This window comes from Octodon degus, unplaced genomic scaffold (assembly GCF_000260255.1).
Source record: "Octodon degus isolate 3935 unplaced genomic scaffold, OctDeg1.0 scaffold00010, whole genome shotgun sequence".
NCBI classification, from domain to species: Eukaryota; Metazoa; Chordata; class Mammalia; order Rodentia; family Octodontidae; genus Octodon; species Octodon degus.
The window spans coordinates 26,011,383-26,030,607 of record NW_004524586.1 but is presented as its reverse complement, the minus strand read 5'-3'; the positions used below and the strand labels follow the sequence as shown (position 1 = coordinate 26,030,607).

Here is a 19,225-nt window from a genome sequence, read left to right as displayed (position 1 = left end):
AGGTCATAGTAAAATGTGTAACTAAAGACAAAATACCAATCCTTAATAGCATTATGCTTGAATTATTTTATTAATTATGTTATTATGCTTAAATTAATTTTAATCTCTGCATTGGTTTCTGTGATAATGACTATACAAATCCTATAGGCCTAAGAGAATTAAATAAGTTAAAATTTGTAAAGTATTTGGGACAGATCCTACTATATCTAAGTAGAATGTGGGTATTTTCAAAATCTTTTTGATGACTATTGATATACACTATTAAATATTTATAGAGTTCCTTGATCTGGAGCTCAAGCCAGTGTGACCACTGGTCACTTTTAATATCGTTTACTCTACCCCAATGCCTAATAACTGTTCAGAAAATACGTAGTAAATTCAGTTGTATGCAATTTATAACAGCTTAAAGTCTTTTTCAGTTTATTTGGAAAAGGTCTATCTACCTTCAATAGTAATCTGTATTGAAAACCAGGTATGATAAACCAAAGAAGCAATTTGTTAATGCTTTTTCTCTCTTCAAATCAGTATTTTATTCTCTTTTGAATATTCTGTTCCCAATAAAATTCACTTCCAAATTAACAAGTTTTAAAACATATTTATAAAGAAAATAAACTTTCTATCAGATGGTAGCATTTCTTCATTAAATTTTCCCTTTTTTTTTTTTTTTTTTTTTAGCAGAACTGGGGATTGAACTCAAGCCCTTTTATTCTACTGAGCCATCTCCCTAACCCTCTTCATTAAATTTTAGCACAGAAGAAAATGTGTATTTTGCAACAAAACCAAAGCCAGTATCAACAACAGGAAATGACTAACAGCTACATTATCTCCTGAGATAACATTAAAGATGTTTGTCAACATCTGTGTAGCTTTAAAAAATACATGCTCAAGATTCTAGATCTGTATTTTAGATTATGGAATTCCTTGGGAACACAATGATAAAACATGTATTATCTTCATCTATACTCTTAACTGTAAAATCTGTCTTTCTAAAATAAACTGTCCCAGTGTTTAACAACTCCATCTTTTAATTCAAAATAAAAAAATGGAAAAAACAATTGATGATAAAGCTTATGAAAATTCTTCTGTTCATCACTGTACCAGCTAATTATGTTTAATAGGAAAGCAACAAAATATATACTGCAAATTCAAGCATGTACCAATTTTTTGAAAATGCCTTGATATGTACACCTATACTTCACAGAGTATGTGAGCTTTTACAGGATGCTGAGGCATTAAGCCTGGGGCTTCCTAGATGCATACCTTTTTAGGAAAGGCAGCATGAGGTACCACTCACTGAGAGGGGCAGACAACCCAGGAATGGAGAGAAAAGAAAATCTAACTGGACAATGCTGTGTGATCACCTGCAAAGCCTTGTTGAACGTTTTGTAGGTCCTAATTCACGGAAGAGAAAATACAGGCCCACAGGAGGCTAAGAGGCTTACCTAACACCTTCTACTCATGAATCCCCCCTTGTCTCATTTCTCCCTATAGCACAGGAAGGCTTCAACACTTCCTGTTATCTAGTTCAGAAGATACCAACATTGGAGTCTGTATGATAATACTGGGGTTGATTTGCAATACTGGCCTCTCACCTCCACAATAAGCTCAATTACTAAATTACTTACGCATTAGGCTGTAAATGTGCTTTTCTGCAACATGTTCCGTAAACAGCTTTATAAGGTCATCTTTTAAATCTCTGTTAAGCTTAGTTTCGATGTAAAACTTATTCTGAAAAACAAATAACTTTTTTAATGCATGAATCGGAGGAAATGATTAGTCTCATGAATGAAAACAATAAATATCATTTTAGGAAATAATGTACAAAGGTTACAGATTAAAAAAAAAAATCAACCAAGAGCCCTAGTTCAAGTCTTTCTGGCACAAGGTTACAAGAAGATAAAGTGCTATGAACTATAACTTAACATTGCTGTACAGACACTACACAGCCATGCGTGGGACGTGCTCTTTTAAAAATCTGAATCAGCCAGAGGTGGTGGCACACACCTGTAACCCCAGTTCTCTAAGAGGATGCATAAAAGGATTTCATCTCAAATTTAAGCCCAGGCCGGGCAACTTAGCAAGACGCTATATGCTGTCTCATAATAAAAAATAACACAAACCTCAGGAATAGAGCTGAGTAGGGGAGGTAACTGGGTTCAATATCCAGTACCAGGGGAAAGGAATCACGTCTAAGCACAACACCAGGAGAAAGCCACCTCTCTCATGATCTATGTGTAAAGCAGGCAGTAAACATGTATTGTGACTCCAACACACATTTCACTTCAGGAGTCAGTTTAAGTTATTCCACTCCGAGCATTCCATAGAGACCATCTGTGCTTCAGTCAGACAGCAAAGGAGGCATAAATCAAACCAAAAAGGCCAGGATTGGAGGAAAGTTCTTTAGTTCTTTCTGCAGTTCTGTTGCAGGCCATAACACTTTTTCTTACTTATTTAAATCACTTTGAATCCAGTTTTCTGTTTCCTGTAGCCTAACTAGCATGACTAGCAAGCCAAAAATGATCAAATGTTTATGTATATTAACTCAATGCCTCAATGCAGAAAATACAAAGATGAATGTTAACAAGTCATTGACTCTCTCTTCATAGATTTTTCTGTTTGAAATATTTAGTTAGATCCATATAGTTAAAAAATACAAATACATACAAAGAGTATGCAATAAAATCTCCCTTTGCAGGTCTTCTGTCCTCTTCCCAAAGGTTCCATTCTATGCTAGGAAAAGTATTGTACAGTCATTCTAAAATGATCCTTATATGTGTGTACTTCTTTTTCTCAAAAAAAGCCCTTGCTCAGAAGGAAATATTACACACTATACTTCACTGTTCACCCTCAAGGGTGTATTCTAGAAGACTTTTCTTTAAAAAAAGACTTATCATTATTATTATTATTATTAAAATGTATTTGATACAGGGTCTCATTATGAAGCTCCAACTCCTAGTGATCCTCCTGTTTCCAGCCCCCCAGCACAGGAATTGTAAGTTTCCGTGGCCAGCACAACATGTGATGCCAGAGATCAAACCAGTCACTGCAACTGACTAAGCAGGTGCTTAATCTGCTGAACCATCTCCTTGGCCCTCATGTCACTGTTTTTAACTGTATTATTTCTCTTTTCCATTTATTTGTCCTAATAGCTTTGCTAGCCCAATTCTGTACTATTAAAAACACTGCGTAATTCTTAATTCTTACACATATGCATAGTATTTGTACATGCTTGAGTTTATTTGTATTCCCAGATATAATTCTCAATCTTTCAAAGAGACTTACAATTAACATTTCTACCAAACGCATCAACTTATTTCCCTACAGATTTACCAGAACTATTATCAGACGCTTTCAATTTCACTACAAGTGTTTTTTAAATGTTGCTTTCTTTGAATTTGCCATCTTTTAGTGTTGAACATAGTATTGTGCTTATATTTGTATTTCTGTGAATTATCTATATTTTTCTATTTTTCAACAGAAAAAGACCTTTTTATAATTCATGAAAACATTATTAAATAAATCTTTGTCTCATGTTTCAAAAATGTACTGCTACTGTTCCCCACCTATGTTTTGCTCCTGGTATTTTACTATACTAACATTTTTAAACTTTGGACTTGTAAATCTGTGTCTGACTCAGAAAGGATTTTCCTTATCCCAAGGCTGCATACAATTCTTTCTAGTTCCCTTTCATTTTTAAAGACTTTCCCATTTAGAATTTGTTATAAATATAGCCATTGTCAGACTCTCCAAAATGACTATCAACTGTCTCAATACCAGCTAAGGAACAACCTAGGCTTTCCTTATTGATCTGAAATGTCTTCTTGCTTTACTAAAAATACCATGTCCTTTTTTTCTTCTTTATTAAAATGCTACTGCAGTGTTTTCTAGTTTCCACTGTCTTGATCTAGCTATCCCTGAGCCAATGACAAACCCTCTAATTACTGTAGCCTTCTCATTCAATACCAGTAAGGGACTGTCACCTCTTATTTGACATTACAGCACCTTTCATGACTATTAGTTTCATTCTTTTCCCATATGGATTTTCACAAAAGTCTCCTATATTTCCTTCTCTAAGAAACTGCTTTCCCCTCCAGAAGTGTATTTTGGTCAAAGTTTATTTTAAATTTTATTTTTAAAAATTCATATAGCTACTTTCATAAATGAAAATTTTAAAATTTAGAATAAAATCAATTTGATGGTATACTTTCAATCTGGTATCTACTTGACAATTGCAGTTTATATACAAAATAAAAGATAAAATAACTGCTTTGGCCCTAAAGGAAAGTTTTGGGCACTTATAGCATTTTTCTTTGCTGGAGTATCATATACTGTTAACATCTGATTTAATTTTTTATTTTTGAAATAGCATGTATTACTTATGAAGTTACTGCTGTACATGTTGTGTAAACTTTTCATCCTGTAGAAACATAAACTTAGATGCTTTTTTTTGTATTTAGGGCAGGGTCTACAGGGTCTCACTGCATAGAGCGGGGCTGGCACGGCAGGCCTAGGGATTGAACTCGTGGCTCCTGCGTCTATCTAAGCAGGGGCTTTAATCTGGCTGACTCTAGATACTTTTAGTATAAGCTGAATCAGAAGTTTTCTGCACATCTTCCCACAATGTTTGATACGATCTTTTCCATTCACTGGCTCACAGATTCATTTTCTTCTTTGCCTGAGGGCATTATTTTCTATACCAATTATACCATCTGACTTCAGCTGCTCAATTTGTTCAAATTCTTTTCAGTTATATCTGGGTGCGTCTTTCTCTTTTGTGTGTACACATCACAAAGCTGAATAACAGACATTAAAACAACTTCCACAATTGTAGCAAAAAATGGTCTGAGGGGCAGCAGAAAGCTCAGTACAAGAGTTCCAGGCTCTTCACTCTCGCCTAACTAGCACGCTCCACAGCACCCTAGGTGCCCTGGGTTCTGCCTAAAGATTCTTTATCTTTCCCATTTGCTTGCTGTTAACAATGGTGAAACTGTACTGGGTATACAGTGTTGTTTACTGGTACCGTGTGAGAATACTTAAGTAGATCACCCTTTTTCCAAGTCACATTGACTAAAGTCAAATTCCCTGATGCTGTGAACTTACAGGTGAGAGACATAAGCACTTTCCACAATGACATTTTTCTGTCATGCTGGACATTCAATTCACGGCATGCTATGCCTCTCCAAGGGAAGCTTAGAATACTCTGTCATCATTCCTTCTCCAACAGGTAACCTTGTAAAAGATGAATCTGCAGGCATGCCATCCACCCAGCCCTCACAGGCCACAGCCTGGACACTCAGAAACAGTGGCCCGGCTATACGTGCACCCTGTTAACATCTTAAGACTTGAAGGTACAAGCATCTTAATGTGCACTTCCTAATCTTCCATAAGAACCCAGAGTCCATTAAACAGAAACAGTATGAAAAGAAGTTCTACTAATTAAAAAATCTAAGGCTTTTTACTGATTTTTCTTCTAAGACAAATCTTGATTAAGAAGGCAAAACCAACCTTCTACTTATATTCACTGTAAAACTGATTAACTTTAAAAATTATCAGTTTCCAAATAATTATTATGTTTAAATGTAAATAAGAATTATTAGCTTAAAGAAAATCACAAACTACAGTAAGATCTTTTGGAAAGTGCCTTATTACTGCTGACATAGTTCTGTTTTCCATTTTTAAAAACAGTATGTTTTATGAAAATGATTATTTTTAAGATTGGTATTCCACATATAACAGTGTATATACTATAGAAGGTAGAATCAACCAAATATCTGGTTCTCTAAAAAACAAAGAGGAGCTGGAATAATGGCTTCTAAGGGGCAAGGGAGATAGCCAAGGCTTAAGCACATGCCTGGCAAACACAAGGTCCTGAGTTTGATCCCCAGTACCAACAAAAAAGGGTTCTAGGGAATCCTGCATTTAGTAAGAAGATTAATTTTAAGATTCTACAATTTTATTTATTTAAAAGGGGGAGAGAAACCTAATCAACAAGTTATAGCCTACAAATTATACTCAAAGCATGACTATACAAATAAAAGAGATCATCAGTGTGGAATTAATATTTTATTGCTTTACTTTTAATAGAATGTGTCACTTGGCATTTATCACACATATATTTGTTTGCCTTAACTCTCTTTCTAATGAAATCTTACATAATAAATCCTCAATTTACAAACAAGTTCTATTCTGGGACATCTGTAAGTTGGATTCCTTTGTAATCCTACAAAATGCATCTTACACAGTACACCTGAGAAGTTTTCAACTTTAATGCTCATAACCCAGGGACTATATACTTTTGTTTTTCCACGAACAAGCACAGTGCCTTCCACATGACAAAAATAAAACCTCACTGTATGACTGTTGATCATTAACTGTCTAATTGTTATTTAAGGAATTTCAAATCATTAAAAAAAAAAGTTCTGCATTAGCTAGAAAAACACTCAAGTTAATTTCCACTTCTCAAAGTTACACAAAATAAAAGCTAAACAGAACATGTTTAACTCTGCATCTTTCTTAAAGTAGACAACAGCTCAAACTTACCATATATATGAAAAGAGGCACAATGCTCTGCAATGCTCCCATATACTGTCCAAGAGCTATATTAAATCTTTCAATATAGAGATCAGGAGGGCTGGCCTGTGAAAGAGAATATAAAATATAAACGTAACCGTTGTGAGAAACCGAGTTAAAAGCCCATCCACCACAATCTGAAATGCAAACAGATTCACAATCAAAAATTCATACTGAGACAATAAAGAAAAGGAGATGCATGTATACATTTAAGTTAGGGCCTATATCCTGTTCCAAAGCCTGCTATGTAAAGCTGAGCTTTGGTTTGGCTATCTTTAAGAAAGGTACAGCTCAACATGTTAATTAAAAGGTCTGTTCTCTTAATGAATAAAAGGGATATTCAAAATAAAGATAAGGAAAATTTTAAATTATCACTAAATTATGTAGACATCTATAAGAACCAAACTATTGGGGACCAGAGTGGGGGTAAGGGGGAATTCAAAAAAGTGCAACAGGCACAATATATTTTTATAACTAGTGAGGTTGTGTAATTCCCTTAAGCACAGTAACATTCAGAGTTCTATGCTAACTTGGTTGTAAAAAGCTTCTATAGCTAACCAACTAAAAATATTAGTTAGAAAGCAGGAACTAAAATGACCCTTACATCAGCAGCTCTAGAGTAGTATGATGCAGTGCATGCCTATTTAACTCATTGCTACAAATACCAAGTCACAAAACCATAAAGAGAACACTTCCAACTTTGTACTACAGAATGAAGTACATATCCCTTCAAAATTAACAAATATATTCAGGAGCCCCAGTGCAGCTTCATTTGAGAATAAAGAAATATATTTGAGTTTATAAGAGTGGAGCCCTAGTCCCATGGAATTAATGTCTTCATATAGAGACCTTGAGCCCACTTACCCCAACACACAGTGTCACTCTGAGGAAAGCTTTGGAGAGGAGGCTGTCAGGCACAAGCCAGGAAAGCCCTCGCCAGGAACTAACCAGCTAGCACCTTATCTTGGCACTGCCAGCCTACAGGATTATAAGAAGCAAACTTCTATCAAGTCACCTAGTCTGTGGGTATTTTGCTGTGGCAGCCTGAGCAACACTGCTTTATATATTCTCTAAAATTTTAATATTAAAGAAATCTGCATGAGATAGCACATGTGCCTAAGAGTAGATCATTAACAAGCATCACTGCATCATTCCTGGGCCAGAGTATCAACCATGGCAGAAATATTGTGCAAACAAAACAGACTCTATCTATACAAAATCTAACCTGTGGTGGTCATATAAGCTAACAACCACATGTCACACACAAAGAATTTCAAAGAAAGATACTTAAGAAATAACACATTGAAGGGATGCTAAATATTAAATTAAAAATACAAGCTTACAAAGCACAGCTGAATTATTTTAGAAATATCCAAATATTTTACTACTTTAAAATAAGATTAAACTCACTTTTATCCAAATCTTTTTTTTAAGATTTTATAGGTTTTTTTTAAACTTTATTTATTTTTTAAATTTTATTTATTTGTGTGTGTGTGTGTGTGTGTGTGTGTGTGGCCAGCTCAGCCCACCAGGGGGCGGGGCTGGCTGGCATGTGGTGCTGGGGGATTGAACCGCGGTCCCTGTGCTTTGCTAAGCTTGTTCTAAGCAGGTGCTTTAGACCACTGAGCCATCTCACCAGCCCTATCCAAATATTTTAATACTACTTTAAACAACAATTAAACTCACTTTTTCAGTTCTACTTAAAAGCTTAGAATCTATATAGAGAGAACTGTCTTCTCCCAATTCATCTTCCAATTTATTGAGTATAGACCTTAGTGGTCTGATATATGGCAGGTGCTTTATTTGCATTTCTTTTCCTAGTCCTCTTAACTGCCTGCAAAGCGACTGTCATTTCCATTCTACACACAAGGCAAACACCCTCAGAAATATTTATTCATTTGACTATCATTCTACAACTAATAAACCCCAGAACTAAGACTTATACCACAGTTAATCTGAGTTCCTCTGTACTTATTTAAATTCTCTTCATGGCACCTTGAGTGAATTAATTAAGCCATACGGGGGACTGAACTCAGGACCTTACGCTTGCCAGGCAGGTGCTTATGCCACTGAGACATCTCACCAGCCCTTACACCTTGAAATTTTAATGCAAGTTCAAGCTTCTCCATCTGTCTTTGGTTTCAGCTGGTTCCTCCTCACACACAGCCCAGCGTGGCACTGGCAGGAACTACTAGCATATTCCAATCATGGGTGTGGTTTCAGGCTTCCCAGATGACTCTTTCTACCTAGAGGTCTCTCTCTCCTCTCCTAACTAGACACACCCTGGCTAACTGCTATCATGGTTCAAGATGTATCTTACTTTCTCCCAAACCCAGAAGCTTCATGGTTCTTCAGTGGTTTGCCACACACTTTGCTTCTCACATCCAGGCTGACCTCTGCCACTAACTACAAGTCCCCCTAGCGGGCAGGATCTGTACCTTATTTGTATATTTGGAGTGGCTAAAATACAGCACAGATAAACGTGCTTTCTTCAAGGACAGATTCTCGTTGAAATCTAAACTTTAAATCTAATCTAGGAGTCACTTAGCCCTTGAATTTCAATTTCCATGAACTATGCTACCTCCAAGATATGCTGAGAAAAAAAAGATATGCTGAGAATCAAAGAAAATGTGAAGTTGCTTGACAAATGTCAAATATTGTACATGTAACTAGTAACAGTAAATAAAACTTTTCAGAATCATCTACCTATTTGGTTAATACTTTAGAAAAATCCATTAACATTTGAAAAAGCATTCTTTGTCAACTAAGGAATTTGGAGAAAATGGTTCCATATTATATAACGTTAAACTATCATTAATGAACAGAATCACAAGCACTTCTTCTAAACTGCCTCAAAGAACTCTGGAAATGCTTATTTCAGCATTCAGATAAATTTTAAAAGTATTATCATGCTTAAAAGTATCACAGAAGTCACTGCATTAAGATAATTTCCCCTTTCAAAAAAAATTTTTCCCCTTTTCATAAAGGCACCATTCAAAAGTTAAAAATATGGGTACTAATCAAAAGACATATTTAACAGCAGGCAGAATAAATAAGCTTGAATTCCTTATTCTTTTTAAGAACTTCCAAAGCTCAAAGGTTATGAGTATTAAAAGGTACTTTTTATACTGAATTAAATGTCAGAACACTTTTTTCTTTCACATTTCATGCAGCACTCAACTCAAATTCTTCAAATGGCAAACCTATAAATCATAACATAAAACTAATCTTTTCTAGCAAACTAGAAATAAGTGCCATTAAAATCTAGAAAGAAATGCCCTTTCTAAAAAACTAATCGAATTGTTCTTCCTTAAAACAAAGTTAACAAGTATACTTTGGGCCCTATTGGGAAAGTTGCTATCTAATTTGATTTATATTATTTTAATGTTACACTATTTGAGTTGGACATTAAATGAATTTTTTTTCTCAAACAAAAATAAGCAAGTGCCAGAAAACCAACTGTTACTCCAAATTTACTCTAGCTTTTTATAATATGCCTAGATTCTCTGAAATGTATAATTATAGCTGGGTAGAAATGATTATTTTTTTCCTGTGTGTGTTTGTGTGTAAAGAGTAAAGCATTCTTCTGATTTAAAATTCAAAAAAGCTCAAATGTGGTCTTTTTTTTTTGTTTGTTTGTTTGTTTGTTTTGCTGTACTGGGGATTGAACTCAGGACCTTGCACTTGCCAGGCAAGCACTTATTCTACTAAGCTATCTTCCCACCCCTCAGATGCGTTTAGAGTTTGACTCTTCACCCTCTGTTCCTCAAGTAACTTACTCTTAATTATTTCAGATGCTTCCAGAAGCAGTGTATCCCTATACAAAAATACATCTTATTTATAGCTCTTTGCACAAATGCTAAAGTACAACACTGACTTGTAGCACTCCCAATTATCCTCAAGTTGGTTTTATTCTACTGCTTCTCAAATATTATGGTTTCTGGAACCCTCTGTGAACTCTTTAAAAAGTAAATGAAGATTCCAAAAGGCTTTTGTTGAAATAGCAATGACCACCCTGTGTTAGAAATTCAGCCTGGGCAGTGGCATGTTGCCTGTAATCCCAGACACACGTGAGGCCAAGAGGGAAGATACACTTGAACTAAGCAGTTGCACACGAGCCTAAGAAGAGCCTGTCTCACCATCAGGCACTTGCTCAACAGGCCTCAAGATATATATTCATTCTAACATGACACCATTACTTTTATGAAAAAAAAAAAAAAAAACTTTCCAAAACAAAATAAAAACATGTCTTGTCATTATTTTGACATTTTAAAAGTCCTTAGAGCTAGGATTAGAAAATAGCTGGATTCTCAACTACAATTGTGATGTATTTTTCTGAAGAACATGGAAGCCATTTGTCATCCACGTACATATGGAAAAGAAGGAATGTTTTATCTTCAGGTAATTGTAGATATTCTCTAAAATATGACAAATGATAGTTTCCTAAAGGGTAGTCACAGTACAAAATCTGAAACTTATGAATTTTTATACTCTATTAAAACTCTTTCATTTATCTTGTGGTTTGAATAGCCCTTCAACACATATTTTCTATCATGCAGTAGGCATTTGCAAAATACTGAGTAATACAGATCTTCTAAATATTGACACATTTCATTAGATACAGTTCTGAGTAGCACCATTAAGTTTTGGGAAAGCTATCAAACTCATAGTGGTACATACAAATTTTCTGAAGTTCTAATGTTGACAACAAATTTTGTCAACTGTTTTCCTTTAAAAGATTTATTTTACTCATTTTTGAGAAAATATTGGTTACACACTTAAGTCTAAGTATCATACAATAGTTTGTCAACCATTCATTCTATCAAATGATGTACACACGGATGGGCAGCACCAGTTTGCTAAAACTCACACACACATACTAGTACTTGTGAAAATAAGCACTATACTGTGGTACACTGCTTCCATCTCTTCGTAGAGAACATCTCTAGAATACCTTTTAAAGTACAAAGTCCAATTCAACGAAAAAAGTAATTGTCACTGCTTCATCTGGCTGGCCCCCAGGCCTTCTTTTTTTTTTAATTTTTTTTTTTTAACATTTATTTATTGTGTGTGTGTGGCCAGCTCAGCCCACCAGGGGGCGCGGCTGGCTGGCATGTGGTGCTGGAGGATCGAACCGCGGTCCCTGTGCTTTGCCGAGCTTGTTCCAAGTAGGTGCTTTAGACCACTGAGCCATCTCTCCAGCCCCACCCCAGGCCTTCTTAAGTGAAACCGCCTTTAAAAAAAGTTTTAGATCTAGCAAGTTAGCTCAGCAGACTAAGCACTTGCTTAGGCAAGCGCAGGGACTGTGATTCTATCCCAGACACCACATGCTGCACCACCCCCGCCCCCAGGTATGCTGAGCCTGACACAAGGTTGCCCAGGCCTGTAATTCCAGTGCTGGGGAGGCTGAAAACAGGAGGATCACTAGGAGTCCAAGCTGCATAACGAGACCCTGTACCAAATACCGAAAACAAAACATTTTCACATATAAATAAAGTTTTAAAGTAGGCCCACAGAATTGAAGATTTGTACTAAGGCCCCAATATCATTTCTATACCATGAGAGCAAATAATGAAGGGAGGAAACCAGTCTTGATGTTGCAGGCTTCCTGAAAAGAATTCAGGAACCCTCAGAGGTTTTCTAAGAATGTACCTTTATTTTTAGTTTATTACAACTTTTTAATTTTACTAGTACATGTTTGCAGCACATAATACATACAATCACTGTAGAGTTGGTACATACAGACGACACATCTTTTTTATATCATCTTCTCTGCCATCCCTTCAGCTCCTGGGTCCTCTTCCCTTTTATAAAAGATCTATCTACCTGTTTCCTATTACCTTTTATTTTGATTTTTATTTAAATTTAGGGTTTCTCATATAAGAGAAATCAAGTGATATTTAAGCGTGTGTCTGATTCCATGATGTTGATTCCATAATTCTTAACATTATTGTCTCAAAATGCACCCAATTTCCCATAAATAACTCAAATTCATCCTTCTTTATAACAGAGTAGAATGTCATTATGTATAAACACCACACGTACTTTATCCATTCATCTGCTGAAGACATACGGGCCATTTCCAATATTTGGCTATTATGAACTGTGGGTATGCATTTATCACTGTAATAAGACCTCTTTAACTCTTTGGGGAAGATACCTAGAAGGGAACTAGTTGGATCAAATGAAATTTCTAGCTTTAGTTTTTTGAGAAAGTGCACACTGCTTTCCACAGTGGTTATACTAGGTTACATTCCTACTGCAATGTAGAAGGGTTGCTTTTCCTCACAGCCTCACCAACATTTGTTATTTGATTTCCTGATGGTAGCCATTCTTTCCATAGTAAGACAGAATCTCCATTTTGTTTTAATTTGCATTTCTCTAGTGGTCAATAAAGGAACATTTTCTTACAGACTTATTGGCCACTTGCGCTTCTGAGAAGTATCTATTGCTCATTTTCTGACTGGATCTTTTAGTTTGGGTGCTTAGTTTTTTGAATTTTTTAAATTAATACTCTAAGATAAAGCTAGTAAGTGTTTTCCCCATTTGGTAGGCTATCAAACACTTCAAATATGTTTAAAGAAACTAAAGGACTAAAGTATGCCCACAGAAGATTTATACTAAGTAAGGTCCTGGTATCATTTTTGAACTTCTACTTGACCTTAATACATTTTAATTTTAATAATGGCCAACTGTACACTGCTAATGTAAAATATAAACAAGTTCCACAACTTCATATTTATATCCCTCTTCCTATATACCTACTTCCCATCCCCACCAAAATGAAACAAAAATATTTTTAATATTGTTTTTCTCTTCCATTGTCTTCAAATAAATAACTGTTGCACATTAAAATGAAGTAGGAATAAAGAAGGGATGGGAAGTCAGGTTCTCATAAACATAACAAGGCCATTAACATTATGGAAATAATACATGTCCTCTGGATTTTTTTAAAATTTAAAAACTCAAACTGTAGAAAAATAACCATACCAATACTAGTGATAACTACCATTAAATTTTTGTATCTTCTTTTGGTTTGTGTGTGTGTGCCCACAGTTTTCAACAAATATAGACTACTGGTTACAGTTTTCAATTATGTATCATCAACATCTCTGCCAAGTCAAATTGCTTTCTTTGTTTCTTTCTTTCTTTTTCTTTCTTTGTATTTTAGGGAAGGGTCAACAGGGTGTTCAGGCTCTCACTACTAGATCAGACTCGTAGTGATTCTCCTGTTTACAGCTTCCCAAGTGATGGGATTACAGGCACTCAGCACCACACCTAGTCTTAACTGTGTCTCAGTGCACCCTGGGGGTGGGGCTGGCACACCTGACCCAAGGATTGAGCCCTGGGCCCCTAAACCTGCTTGCAGGTACTTTAATCCACTGAGCTATTTGGATGGCCCTCTCAAATTTCTTTCACCAAAATAATTTTAACAACTATCTGGACATCATTATCTTTTTGCCCCTCACTATTCAATACTTAAGGCTATATGCTTTGCTATTTATATCACAGGTTTTCATGGTTTCTTCTAAGTCCTGATGAACACATTAGTGACACTGTATAAAGGTGCTGCATGCTTCCCCAACACGAGCTCATACTTAAAAATAGGCTACTTTGTGGGAGGAGGTGATAACTTGTAAGCTACACTAAAATTGGTTAAAAATATGATCTGCTAGCATTTTAAAATTAGTACTAAGGGCCGTGGAGATAGCTCAGGGCTGGGGATGGCTCAGTAGAAAAAGCGCTTGCCTGTTAAGGCAAGGGTCTGAGTTCAATCCCCGGTTCCACCAAAAAAATAAATAAAGTGGTACAGTTGCTGTACAAAATAATTTAAAGTTACTATTAGAATATATGTGGATTCTTCTTTTAAATTTTATGGTTCCTTCACCAGTATCAAACTCAGAGATTACAAAATTATTAAGGAACCAAAGAAAATCCATATACAGTATACACTGCCTTGTTATCCCACACCTGTACTAACTAAAAACAGCCATTTACTGTTGAGAAAAAGACATTCACCTTCCTGCTGTACCCCAAACTGTGGTTATACAGGACCTGCTAAGAGGTGGGGGCAGAGCTTTTCTGCATCACTAAAGAACAAGGCAGCCACAGTGCACCATAAAGGAATTTGGAGCTACAGTTAAATTCAACCCCACTTTAACTACTGACAAGACTGACTCAGCTCCTTATACTAAAACCCTGACAGAAGACAACACACCCATTTCTAGGTATACTTACTGTAGCTTACCTACTGTTATGGTTAGTGTATATGTGTCCCTCCAAAGCCTCATGCAGTCTATGGGGCAGATTCAGGAGTTTGGGATTATTGTGGATATGGATGTTGCACCTGCCCTGGGGCAGGTAATTTGCATTACAATGTAAGGAGGGCTAAGAGGCTAGCTAGCTGCCTGAGCTGCTGCCACTCCCTTTGCTCTCTGCTCTTTCCTGCTGCCATGAAAGGTTGTTCTGTGCCATGTGCCACTCTGCCTTGGAGCCAGCCAAGTATGGACTGAAACCTCCAGTAAGTATAAGCTAAATAAACCTTTTTTTCCTTCATTTTGGGTGTCAGGTGTTTGTTTTAGCAAGAGAAGAGTAACTGAGACAAAATTTGGTACCAGAGAAGTGGGATCATTGCTGTGCCTAAACCTGACCATGTGGATTATGAGCTTTTGGGAATGACTTATGGAGGAGACAGGAAAGGTTCGGAGACACCACCTACAAGAGAAGCAAATGGAATAGCAAATGGAATAGCTTTGGCTGTTCTGTATGGGAGATTCTGGTCAGAGCTCTGAAGACCAGAAGGCTGATGGAAATCCTGCCTGTAAAGACCAGGCTAGGGAGGTTTCTGCTGGGAAGAAGAACTATATTGGTTGTTGGACTCTGGATAATACATGTTAAGGCTTGGCAGAAAGTTTGTCTGCATTTTGCGCTTCTCCAGAGACTTTGCCTGACACTGAAATTAAGCATGGAGGACTGATTAATCTTTAAAAAAAATCTCAAAGCAGTCTAATATTGAGGCAGTGGCATAGCTACTGTTGGGAGCTTTTAGTCAGATTTATGTTGCAAATGAAGAGCAAAGAGCCCAGTAGGATGATTTAAAATGTTTGTGAGTTTGGCCAGAAAAGAAACTCCAATAAAGCTGTGGAATGCAAAGACAGAGCTGAGAGGATCTCCATTGCAAAGAAGGAACCAGAGAATGGAAAGGAGTGGCTTAAGGGCACCACTGAAGGCAGCAGGTCTCCACTTTTTGTAGCCTCAGAATTGCAAGGGTCAGAGACTTTGCCCTGAGCGGAAAGCCACAGAGCCCCATGTTGCAGAATCGGGGCAGCAGCCACACCAAGTCCCAGAATGGCACCGGCATGGAGAATTTATTCCTCGGAATCGGGGTCAGACTGCTCAGTAATTCAGGCACTCGACCCCTACAGCCAACAGAAAAGAAAGCCTGGCTATTGCTCCATCCACATGGCGTTGGTTTCAGGCGCACTCAGAATGCAGTTCTGAAGTTAAGAAGGCTTCTACCTAGGTTTCAGAAGGCCAGGGGGGCCAGGCTGTGTGCCCTTGAGAGGGCAGCATGTAAAGCTGTGAGAAGCCTATTCAGTGGAAACTCCAGAAGTTTGGAAAAGCCCGGAAGGTGGATCATAGAAGGGAAACTGCAAAGAGGGAGCAAAGCTGGCCTAAGACAGAAGCCATGGGAGCTGCCACCAAAAGTGCCATAAGGGTGGAGCCACACGGAGCTTACAATTTGCCACAGATTGCTTCAGATGTTCCACTCAAGGAATGTTATGGTTTGTGTATATGTGTCCCCCCCCAAAGCCTCATGCAGTCATGGGGTGGCTTCTGGAGTCTGGAATTGATTATTGTGGGTGTCCCACTCCCTTTGCTCTCTGCTCTTTGCCACCACCATGAAAAGTTGTTCTGTATCATGTGCCACTCTGCCTTGGAGCTAGCTGGGTATGGACTGAATCCTCCAGTAACTGTGAACCAAATAAACCTTTCCTTCCTTAATTTTGAGTGTCAAGAGAAGAGTAACTGAGACATCTACGTAAGCATGAAATAATCTAGGCTGTATCCTAGCAATGCCACAAGACAGTTACAAAGCTTCAGAATTGTTTCGTGGAAAAAATAAAATTAATTTTTAAAAAATCCAGAGAAGCCATAGAGGATAGGATAACCTCTCACTCTTCTAGACAGCTTACCTCCTAACACTTAGTAAATATTACTACTTTATCTCTGTACAATTCATAACTGAACTCTGCACACTCTGAAAAATACAAATATATCCATTATTAGAGAGATTGTACTCTTCAACTTGTCACAAATTCTATTTTCCAAGTTTAGAATGCTATTTCAACTTAAATAACCAGGTGCTTATTTAAGCTGTAAAACAAGCATGCACTTTTACCATCGCATTAGTTACTAAATCACATTCCAGGGCCTGGTGTTACGTTAAGCCCTGTAAAGGTACTTGTTAAATTGAACAGTCCCTGCCTTCAAAGACTACTCATAAGTTTATTAAAATTATGGTCTAAGAGCCCAAGAAGCTTGAGGATTAGGGTGGTAAATTCTCTGAGATAAGAACAACTTTATTTTTATAACAACTCCTTGAAGTTCTACATTGGATTTAAAAGTAGATCTCTAAGTAACCTATTCATAAAAACATTCAGCAGAATACATGTGTCAAGTTAATTACCAGTTAGTTGCTAATGATATTTTATTTGAAATCTATAAAGAAAAGGTACCACACAATTTTTTTATTATTTAAAATATTCTTCATTCTAGTTAAGGAATAAGCAGCATACTTTGGGGAGGAAAGCCTTTTTATTGTAAATATATTTTGCAGTTCAACTGACACAGAAATTAAAGTCTTTTCCCCAAAAACATGAAAATTTCAAAGGCTACACAGAAGACTAGTTGAGCTATGCTGCCACCCACTGGATCAAAAGCAAGTAGCAAAACAATATACCTGATTTTAAACACTAAGAGACAGGTCAGGTTATTGGCTGGTTGACAAAGACTTTATACGCCTTCTGGTGTCTGGCTCAAAAGTAAATTATGGTGAATAACTTTGGTTTAGTTTCTATTAACTTCCATCATGAAATGTTTGAGTCAAATAATACACTTAGCTTGAAACCAAAATTAACATGTAGCTTAATATATCAAAATTAATTTTATTAAAATATTTTAAGTATAACTAGTTTTCCTTTTAATTAAAAAAACTGGCAAATATTTAAACGATTATTTAATAAGCTTCATAAAACTCATAAAAACAAACATATAAATAGATTAAAATACAATACAGCAAAGTTTTCTTTCTCACTCATGTTGTATGCTTATCTTGAGGATCTGTTTCATACTACCCTTACTCAGGAACAAAGGTTAAGCTACCCTTTACTATCTGGAACACTACAGCACAAGAGAAAAAATGGATAACTGCACAGCCAATTTTAAAGGGTTTACAACTTTGGGTACATACTCTACTTTCACTTAGAATTTACATGTCAGGACAAGTCACTTGACTATGCCTAACTTCGTACTTAAGTAAAAACTGACCAAGTACCCAGAAGGAGGAGAACTGGAAATATCGGGTCAACAGCACTAAAACTAACACACTTATCTAATGACACTTAAGTCAAGACTATGACAGGCCAAAAGAAGCCAACTTTGCTAAGTTCTTGATCTCAAGAGCCTCAGAGTGCTGTAATGGTTAACATCCTATTTGGTAATTAATACATGTCAAAGTGCTAAACTAAGCACTAGTAATGTAAAATGCTACAGAAGCAAAGAAGAAAACATAGTTAAGTCTAGCAGGAATAATGATATTAAAAGCTGGGCAAAACTTACAAATAATACTATGCTCCCCGTGCCCCGCAGCAACACAAAGAGGAAAGGAGCAGGGGAAAAGATATCAAATGGAAAGACATCAAAATGAAGACACAGTTCATTTCAATCTAAAAAGCAAACTACAGTTGTTGCGGTATCTTGCTGAGTTCAGACTGTGAAGAATATTGACATCCTTGTCAAGGAGCATGATCTCTGTTCTTTAGTAAATGGACAGTAGAAGGTTAAGAAAATGAGTGGCAAAGTCTGAGAACAATAGACAAAGTGGACGGGGAGGTGCAAGGTCAAAATACTGTACAAGGAACAAATCTTTTTCTACTGTCCAGGCAACTAAGAATTCAAACCAAGAGATAAAGGGAATAAACCAGTAACACTGCCTGTCGGGCGCGGGCGCCCTGCTCCTCAGCCTTGCCCCTCCCGCTGGAGCTTCTGCTACGAGTCTTGTTTCCTGTATAGCCCAGGTCCCTGCTGGCAAGATTTGATTGGTTCGCACAGCCCTGCGGACGAATACTTGGCTCCCTCTGATAAGGCCAGGGAGGAGGAAGGCCAGAGAGAAGGCCAGAGAGGAGGAAGGCCAGAGAATAAAGAAGTCTAAAGACAAAGAAGGAGTCCCCGTCTTGTCTTTTCTCAGCGCCGGACAAGTGGTGGCCCGTACGGGAACTCTCCTCTCTCTCAAAGTAAGTAATACGAGGTGAGTGCCTTCCCAATTGTTTCACCTTGGCGGACGCGCCAGTAGAAGTGGCGGGTTCATAAAGGAAACCCGGGCTGCCATGGAGAGGCAGGTGACGCTGTAAAGAAGCGTGTGCTTGAGCAGAGC

The 19,225-nt window shown here is 37.1% G+C and overlaps 1 protein-coding gene across 1 annotated transcript in view; it reads right to left on the bottom strand.

Moving 5' to 3' along the window:
* Cacul1 (CDK2 associated cullin domain 1) overlaps positions 1-19,225 on the bottom strand; it is a 78,265-nt gene that overhangs the window by 14,671 nt on the left and 44,369 nt on the right. Inside the window, exons 4-5 of the mRNA XM_004625637.2 lie at positions 6,541-6,636; positions 1,626-1,728 (exon numbers count right to left, since the gene is read on the bottom strand). Of these exons, the coding sequence (XP_004625694.1) occupies positions 1,626-1,728; positions 6,541-6,636 (199 nt within the window). The remainder of the gene's footprint in view (positions 1-1,625; positions 1,729-6,540; positions 6,637-19,225) is intronic.